A 10,000-nucleotide genomic window follows, 5' to 3' on the forward strand; every position below is an offset into this window, starting at 1 on the left:
CATATCTATGAGATGTAACAGGTGAGTCTATAACACCACCATATATATGAGATGTAACAGGTGAGTCTATAACACCATATATATGAGATGTAACAGGTGAGTCTATAACAACACCATATCTATGAGATGTAACAGGTGAGTCTATAACACCATATCTATGAGATGTAACAGGTGAGTCTATAACACCATATCTATGAGATGTAACAGGTGAGTCTATAACACCATATCTATGAGATGTAACAGGTGAGTCTATAACACCACCATATCTATGAGATGTAACAGGTGAGTCTATAACAACACCATATCTATGAGATGTAACAGGTGAGTCTATAACACCACCATATCTATGAGATGTAACAGGTGAGTCTATAACACCACCATATCTATGAGATGTAACAGGTGAGTCTATAACACCACCATATATATGAGATGTAACAGGTGAGTCTATAACAACACCATATCTATGAGATGTAACAGGTGAGTCTATAACACCATATCTATGAGATGTAACAGGTGAGTCTATAACACCATATCTATGAGATGTAACAGGTGAGTCTATAACACCATATCTATGAGATGTAACAGGTGAGTCTATAACACCACCATATCTATGAGATGTAACAGGTGAGTCTATAACACCACCATATCTATGAGATGTAACAGGTGAGTCTATAACACCATATCTATGAGATGTAACAGGTGAGTCTATAACAACACCATATCTATGAGATGTAACAGGTGAGTCTATAACACCACCATATCTATGAGATGTAACAGGTGAGTCTTTAACACCACCATATCTATGTCAGCACACATGACTTTACTGAAACCATACAACCAGAAGTATTAAAGGATATCAGTGCAAAAGTTATTAACATTTTGAAACAAAATGGATACATCAACAACAGTACAGGAAAAGGAAATAAAAAAGCCAGACTCAAGACAAAAACAACAACTTATTTCTGTAGTACTCTTTTACTTTCTCCCATATAACACTTGATTCAAGTGTATTACAGGTTAACACCACTTCTAAATGTCTTGTATAAAGCTGTTACAATATATTATCACCTTATGAATATGTTATTATACCATAACTGATGTTGACGTCTGTGTGTGTGTGTGTGTCTTCCTCAGGTCAAAGAGTCTGGCTCTGCACGCCGTGAGGTCACGGTCCATCAACTCTGAGAGTGGTCAGGATGGAGAAGGGGTGGCGCTAACGTCTGATGCATTTCTCTCAGTGTCCCCACCCAGTCAGCAAACGGAAAACTTAGACACCTCTCCCACTGAGAGGGAACTAACCAATGAGGGTTCCCTGTCTCCCGCCACCCCTCCGGCCACGCCCCGTGAGGAACAGAGGGATGGAGAGGGGGAAGGAAGGAGAGGAGTGAAGAGGGACACTGGGAAAGAGGACAAGCTGTACAGCCACCTGAGGGACAACATGGAGAAGATCAAAGAGTTCTGTTCTGTGATGGTCCAACAGATCCCCATACCAGAACACTGTGTCATAGAAGGTACACTGCTATTACCAGCTCATCATACCTGATTTAAGACCAAATCCTTCCGTGTTGAGCACTCATAACTTAAATAGTCAGAGAAGTACGTCAGTAAAAAGCATTAGAGTGAGGTGGAGGTAACTGCCAAAATAAAGGAAACACCAACATAAACGTCTCTATTTGAACAAACCTGGTAAATGTATTCGGTGGTGATAGAGCTATAGGTCCGGGAATGTGTGAGAAATATGAGTGGAATTAAAGTATGAGCGCAATAGCTAGCGGTGGTGCGAAAGGGCTGTGTTTTGATGAATTAACAAGTTGTAGGTGTGACGAGGGCTTGGTGACTCACTGGACAATCAAGCAGTTCCGTGGCTTATTACTGCATGCTGTTATCTCCAGTTCTGTAGGTTATTGACGTTTTTTGCGTTGTCATCAAATCCAATTGGGCTGGGGGAATCCTAGTCCATTGTGGATTGATACTACAGTTTATTAAATAGCATCGGCTACAGTAACGAGTGATAGCAACAGTAAAAAATAATATATAATGACATCCTGTGTTTGAGATGTTGACAGTCAACATTGTTGTAATTGGCTTCAACGAGTATAGGCCTTTGAACATCACACTTCTCCTCAAATAAAAAACCCAGGGCTTCCATTAATTGTATTGAGTTTGTGAGGCACGTTCTCAATAAAGCAAGATATATCCTAGGCCTTCCGTTGATATGGATTTATAGGACTGAACATGTTGAATGTGTTTGGAGGAGGGTGTCTTTGATAACCGGACTAGAGGCGCTCTTTGGAAATGGAGAGGGATAAAGCCCAAATGGACTGTACACGGCAGGTATGCCTGTGGGAACTGTACACGGCAGGTATGCCTATGGGAACTGTGGGCGGAAGGTATGCCTGTGGGAACTGTACACGGCAGGTAGCCTAGTGGTTGGAGCATTGGCCCAGTAACCGAAAGGTTGCTGGATCGAATCTCCGAGCTGACAAGGTAAAAATCTGTTCTTCTGCCCCTGAACAAGGCAGTTAACCCACTGTTCCCCGGTAGGCGTCATTGTAAATAAGAATGTGTTCTTAACTGACTTGCCTGGTTAAAATAATAATTGTGAATCATGCAAAAGCCTCAGGAGTAGGACATTTAGAAACCTTTAATGGACAGGCTCCGTGGCTACTGCATGGCCAGGATAAGAACGATACCAGACACATTTCTGTTGAACCAGCTGTCGTTATAGTAGGGTAAGGGTGGTCTACTAAGGGTAAGGGTGGTCTACTAAGGGTAAGGGTAGTCTACTAAGGGTAAGGGTGGTCTACTAAGGGTAAGGGTGGTCTACTAAGGGTAAGGGTGGTCTACTAAGGGTAAGGGTGGCCTACTACGGGTAAGGGTAGTCTACTAAGGGTAAGGGTGGTCTACTAAGGGTAAGGGTGGTCTACTAAGGGTAAGGGTGGTCTACTAAGGGTAAGGGTGGTCTACTAAGGGTAAGGGTGGCCTACTACGGGTAAGGGTAGTCTACTAAGGGTAAGGGTGGTCTACTAAGGGTAAGGGTAGTCTACTAAGGGTAAGGGTGGTCTACTAAGGGTAAGGGTGGCCTACTACGGGTAAGGGTAGTCTACTAAGGGTAAGGGTAGTCTACTAAGGGTAAGGGTGGCCTACTACGGGTAAGGGTAGTCTACTAAGGGTAAGGGTAGTCTACTAAGGGTAAGGGTGGCCTACTACGGGTAAGGGTAGTCTACTAAGGGTAAGGGTGGCCTACTAAGGGTAAGGGTGGTCTACTAAGGGTAAGGGTGGTCTACTAAGGGTAAGGGTGGCCTACTAAGGGTAAGGGTAGTCTACTAAGGGTAAGGGTGGTCTACTAAGGGTAAGGGTGGTCTACTAAGGGTAAGGGTGGTCTACTAAGGGTAAGGGTGGTCTACTAAGGGTAAGGGTAGCCTACTAAGTGCTTGTTTTTGTATCGGAAGAAATGGAAAACAAGCAATTGTTACAGGATAAAAACTTAAACGTTTCTAAATATGATTGTCACATCTCATCTCTCGTTCCATGATGGACATATAACCTACATGGAGGTTTTTTTACATTTTATTTGTTTAATAAAAAATAAAAACAATTATATTCCTTTTTCTCCCCAATTGGTAGTTACAGTCTTGTCTCATCGCTGCAACTCCTGTACAGACTTGGGATTGGCGAAGGTTGAGAGCCATACGTCCTCCGAAACACAACCCTGCCAAGCCGCACTGCTTCTTGATTCAATGCCAACTTAACCCTGAAGCCAGCCGCACCAATGTGTCGGAGGAAACACCGTACACCTGGCGACCGTGTTAGCGTGTACTGCGCCCGGCCCGCCACAGGAGTCGCTAGTGCACAATGACATCCCTGCCGGCCAAACCCTCCCCTAACCTGGACGACACTGGGCCAATTGTGCACCGCCCCATGGGTCTCCCGGTCACGGCCGGCTGCGACAGAGCCTGGACTTGAACCCAGGATCTCTAGTGGCACAGCTAGCACTGCGATGCAGAGCCTTAGACCACTACACCACTCGGGAGGCCCATGGATGAGTTTTTACACACATCCACAATAACAACAGGAGCTGGTTAAAATAATAACGGAATGTCTGCTCACTGTTTTGCTGCTCACAAACTTGATCTTTTAATAAAGCTTTGGTGATTAAGATTTATTTCAAAGCGGGGCTCACGAGCCAAACCCTTTATCGGTAGTCTAGACTACTTGTCGAATGCATTGTGGGAAGAACAACAAAAACTGCCTTCATTGAGAGGAGGGAAGGCTATGCTCGGTTTTTTATCAAATTAAACAAAATAGGAAAAAACATACTTTTTTAGGTTAAGGGGCACATAAAGCACATCTCTTGTTCCATGTGCATATCCATTGCCATAATCCATGCCATAACCAACCGCATTACCGCTAAGACCAGCTTTAGGTTGGTCTTAGCGGTACTGAAATTGCACATACTGAAATTGGCACATTGGTGCACGTTTTTAAGGACACACCTCAGCAATTGCCCTCATTTACTCAAGTGTTTCCTTTATTTTGGCAGTTACCTGTATGTCTGAAAGATAGAATACTGGTCAAGTTGTTTTATTGAAGGATTTGGCTCTAAATGAAAAGTCTTACAACATTATGATTGATTACATGACCTGGTCAAAACCCAGCCTAAACCCCCACACAGCAAGCAATGCAGATGTAGAAGCACGGCGGCTAGGAAAAACTCCCTAGAAAGGCAGGAACCTAGGAAGAAACCTAGAGAGGAACCAGGCTCTGAGGGGTGGCCAGTCCTCTTCTGGCTGTGCCAGGTGGAGATTATAACAGAACATGTCCAAGATGTTCAAATGTTCATAGGTTACCAGCAGGGTCAAATAATAATAATCACAGTGGTTGTAGAGGGTACAATAGGACAGCACCTCAGAAGTAAATGTCAGTTGGCTTTTCATCATTCAGAGTTAGAGACAGCAGGTGCGGTAGAGAGAGGGAGTCGAAAGCAGCAGGTCCAGACAAGGTAGCAGGTCCGGTGAACAGGTCACGGTTCCATAGCCACAGGCAGAACAGTTGAAACTGGAGCAGCAGCGGGTGGACTGGGGACAGCAGGTGGACTGGGGACAGCAAGGAGTCATCAGGCCAGGTAGTCCTGAGGCATGGTCCTAGGGCTCAGGTGCTCCGAGAGAAGAGAGAACAGAGAGAAAGAGAGAGAGAGTTAGAGGGAGCATACTTAAATTCACACAGGACACCGGATAAGAAGAAGAAATACTCCAGATATAACAGACTGACCCTAGCCCCCGACACATAAACTACTGCAGCATAATTACTGGCGGCTGAGACAGGAGGGGTCGGGAGAAACTGTGGCCCCGTCCGACTATACCCCCGGACAGGGCCAACCCGAGGGGGGCGCCAACCCAGACAGGAAGATCACGTCAGTGACTCAACCCACTCAAGTGACGCACCCCTCCTAGGGACGGCATGAAAGAGCACCAGTAAGCCAGTGACTCAGCCTCTGTAATAGGGTTAGAGGCAGAGAATCCCAGTGGAGAGAGGGGAACCGGCCAGGCAGAGACAGCAAGGGCGGTTCGTTGCTCCAGTGCCTTTCCATTCACCTTCACACTCCTGAGCCAGACTACACTCAATCATAGGACCTACTGAAGAGATGAGTCTTCAATAAAGACTTAAAGGTCGAGACCGAGTCTGCGTCTCTCACATGGGTAGGCAGACCATTCCATAAAAATGGAGCTCTATAGGAGAAAGCCCTGCCTCCAGCTGTTTACTTAGAAATTCTATGGACAGTAAGGAAGCATGTGTCTTGTGACCGTAGTGTACGTGTAGGTATGTATGGCAGGACCAAATCAGAAAGATAGGTAGGAGTAAGCCCATGTAATGCTTTGTAGGTTAGCAGTAAAACCTTGAAATCAGCCCTAGCCTTAACAGGAAGCCAGTGTAGAGAGGCTAGCACTGGAGTAATATGATCAATGTTTTGGTTCTAGTCAAGATTCTAGCAGCTGTGTTTAGCACTAACTGAAGTTTATTTTGTGCTTTATCCTGGTAGCTGGAGAGTAGTCTAATCTAGAAGGGGCAAAAGCATGGATTAATTTTTCTGCATCATTTTTGGACAGAAAGTTTATGATTTTTGTAATGTTACGTAGATGGAAAAATCAGTGATCATGTTGATTGATTACATGACCTGGTCAACTCACACATTATCTGATCATTGATCATGATGATAAAGGGGTTCATTGTTATGTAACACTGGAAGGTGAAACTGGAACCCAAACTTAGAGCCCCAAAAATAATTGCATACAGTGTTATTTTTTATTAATGATATTAAGGAATGCGCAGGGCTGCAGTAAATGGATTGAACTATTTAATTGTGACTTACAGAGCAGTCTAACCAGAACCAGATGAGGCGTGGGGGTTCAAACTGTCTCCCGCTCCTTTTCCCCAATCCAATCTACCCTGGTCCACTCCCTCTAACCCTAAAGTAAGCCAGAGTGAGGCCCATGTAACCCCCAGATAACAGTCCCTATCTCTGCCCCCTGTAGAGCCCTGGGGCAACAGTCCCTCTCTAACCCCAGTAGAGCCCTGGGATAACAGTCCCTCTCTCTAACCCAGTAGAGCCCTGGGGTAACAGTCCCTCTCTAACCCAGTAGAGCCCTGGGGTAACAGTCCCTCTCTAACCCAGTAGAGCCCTGGGGTAACAGTCCCTCTCTAACCCCTGTAGAGCTCTGGGGTAACAGTCCCTCTCTAACCCAGTAGAGCCCTGGGGTAACAGTCCCTCTCTAACCCAGTAGAGCCCTGGTGCAACAGTCCCTCTCTAACCCCTGTAGAGGCATGGGGTAACAGTCCCTCTCTCTAACCAAGTATAGCCCTGGGATAACAGTCCCTCTCTAACCCAAGTATAGCCCTGGGATAACAGTCCCTCTCTAACCCCTGTAGAGCCCTGGGGCAACAGTCCCTCTCTAACCCCAGTAGAGCCCTGGGATAACAGTCCCTCTCTCTAACCCAGTAGAGCCCTGGGGTAACAGTCCCTCTCTAACCCAGTAGAGCCCTGGGGTAACAGTCCCTCTCTAACCCAGTAGAGCCCTGGGGTAACAGTCCCTCTCTAACCCCTGTAGAGCTCTGGGGTAACAGTCCCTCTCTAACCCAGTAGAGCCCTGGGGTAACAGTCCCTCTCTAACCCAGTAGAGCCCTGGTGCAACAGTCCCTCTCTAACCCCTGTAGAGGCATGGGGTAACAGTCCCTCTCTCTAACCAAGTATAGCCCTGGGATAACAGTCCCTCTCTAACCCAAGTATAGCCCTGGGATAACAGTCCCTCTCTAACCCCAGTAGAGCCCTGGGGTAACAGTCCCTCTCTAACCCCAGTAGAGCCCTGGGGTAACAGTCCCTCTCTAACCCCAGTAGAGCCCTGGGGTAACAGTCCCTCTCTAACCCCAGTAGAGCCCAGGGGTAACAGTCTCTCTAACCCCAGTATAGCCCTGGGGTTATCATCATGGACTAGCTTTGTAGCTGTCTCAACTGGACATGGGTTTTGGGGTTTTAATTCTTCTCACACACCATCTTTGTGACTGTGTGAATAAGACACCAGTGGAAGCAGAATGTCTTTCATGTGTTAGAACTGCCTCTCTCAGAGCACCACCCTTCTGCACATGTGCACACTGACCACAGCCAGCTTCCTAGAGAACACTGGGATTCAACTGAATCTCTCTTGGTCTTGTTGATCTTAGTACACCACTTTAAACATTACATAAAGAAACAGAGAGCCAGCTGGGTAACACACACACACACACGGTACACACTAACACATAGTTGTACAACTGAACGCCTCTGCATCAGAGAGGTGCCGGGGGCTGCCTTACACACTCACAGTGAAATGGGTGATAGAGCCAGTGAAAGTTGAGGTCATGATAGAGAGTGACATGAGGGGATGTTGTGGTAGTCCCTCCTTTGGTCTCAGTGACACGGTTCAATTCTGTAACACCAGAGCCAAGGAGGAGACAGACAGGAGTTATTCACACACACACACACACACACACACACACACACACACACACACACACACACACACACACACACACACACACACACACACACACACACACACAAACCCACCCATTTTCAAAGCCACTAAAAGACAACAGTCTACAGCCCTGAGAGGCTTAGGATAGGACATCACAGAACGACTCAGCTAGATGATGTCATGGTGTCGGTGGCTGTTTGGTGACACGTGAGTCTGTGACCCTCTGTAATTTTATCCATGTGACAACACGGGTCACAGTACACAGGACATACACACATGGCGTCACTCTCTACGCTGAGGCGGTGTCCACTGCACTAGTAAGGTGTCCACTGCAATAGTAAGGTGTCCACTGCACTAGTAAGGTGTCCACTGCACTAGTAAGGTGCCCACAGCACTAGTAAGGTGTCCACAGCACTAGTAAGGTGTCCACTGCACTAGTAAGGTGTCCACTGCAATAGTAAGGTGTCCACTGCACTAGTAAGGTGTCCACTGCACTAGTAAGGTGTCCACAGCACTAGTAAGGTGTCCACTGCACTAGTAAGGTGTCCACAGCACTAGTAAGGTGTCCACTGCAATAGGAAGGTGTCCACTGCACTAGTAAGGTGTCCACTGCACTAGTAAGGTGTCCACTGCACTAGTAAGGTGTCCACTGCACTAGTAAGGTGTCCACTGCACTAGTAAGGTGTCCACAGCACTAGTAAGGTGTCCACTGCACTAGGAAGGTGTCCACTGCACTAGTAAGGTGTCCACAGCACTAGTAAGGTGTCCACTGCACTAGGAAGGTGTCCACTGCACTAGTAAGGTGTCCACTGCACTAGTAAGGTGTCCACTGCACTAGTAAGGTGTCCACAGCACTAGTAAGGTGTCCACTGCACTAGGAAGGTGTCCACTGCACTAGTAAGGTGTCCACTGCACTAGTAAGGTGCCCACAGCACTAGTAAGGTGTCCACTGCACTAGTAAGGTGTCCACTGCACTAGTAAGGTGCCCACAGCACTAGTAAGGTGTCCACTGCAATAGGAAGGTGTCCACAGCACTAGTAAGGTGTCCACTGCAATAGTAAGGTGTCCACTGCAATAGGAAGGTGTCCACTGCAATAGGAAGGTGTCCACTGCACTAGTAAGGTGTCCACTGCACTAGTAAGGTGTCCACTGCACTAGTAAGGTGTCCACTGCAATAGGAAGGTGTCCACTGCACTAGTAAGGTGTCCACTGCAATAGGAAGGTGTCCACTGCAATAGGAAGGTGTCCACTGCACTAGTAAGGTGTCCACTGCACTAGTAAGGTGTCCACTGCACTAGTAAGGTGTCCACTGCACTAGTAAGGTGTCCACCCACTCTGCCCCAGATGGTGAAAACACACTTTGTTAATGAAATGTCAATTCCTTATGTTATAAAATACATTTTACCAAGACAAATAGGATTATTCATGTTGAGAATCGTTCAGTGGGGTCTTTCTCTAACATATCGAAAACATCATATCCAAAAAGTCATATTTCATAACCGAATACATCCAATTATAAACACCAAACTCTGTTGACATAGCAACTTTTTGGTTGTTAAGGATTTTACATGTTGCGGTCGTAGTCTTCAAAGTTGTTTTCGCAGGTCTCAAAAAGCTAAATTAGTATGGCACGAACTGAATGAAATGTAAAAGTCTTTGAAAATAAAAAGCTTGGTTTACGCTCATTGCTCCGTTGACTTTTCACAGCGATACGCTTCTTACACCTGAGACACCTGAGACACCTGAGACACGATGCAATTTCCCCATTTTTGACCACTTTGTTTCTCTGGCTTCCATTGATTTATTCACCCTGATTCTGTCCATCCCACAATGTTAATAACTACAATAACTTTTGAAAGGATTTATGATAGAGACCATTGGTTTTGTTAGAGGATTATCTACACAATATACACCCTACAGTACATACACCCTGAGACACCCTACAGTACAGACACCCTGAGACACCCTACAGTACAGACACCCTGAGACAC

General features: G+C 46.1%; 1 protein-coding gene across 1 annotated transcript in view; it reads left to right on the forward strand.

The window, feature by feature from the left end:
* Window positions 1-10,000, forward strand: part of veph1 (ventricular zone expressed PH domain-containing 1) — a 205,119-nt gene that overhangs the window by 100,753 nt on the left and 94,366 nt on the right. The window contains exon 10 of the mRNA XM_071357970.1: window positions 1,135-1,511. Within this exon, the coding sequence (XP_071214071.1) occupies window positions 1,135-1,511 (377 nt within the window). The remainder of the gene's footprint in view (window positions 1-1,134; window positions 1,512-10,000) is intronic.

This window comes from Salvelinus alpinus, chromosome 21 (genome assembly GCF_045679555.1).
Source record: "Salvelinus alpinus chromosome 21, SLU_Salpinus.1, whole genome shotgun sequence".
In the NCBI taxonomy this organism is placed as follows: Eukaryota; Metazoa; Chordata; class Actinopteri; order Salmoniformes; family Salmonidae; genus Salvelinus; species Salvelinus alpinus.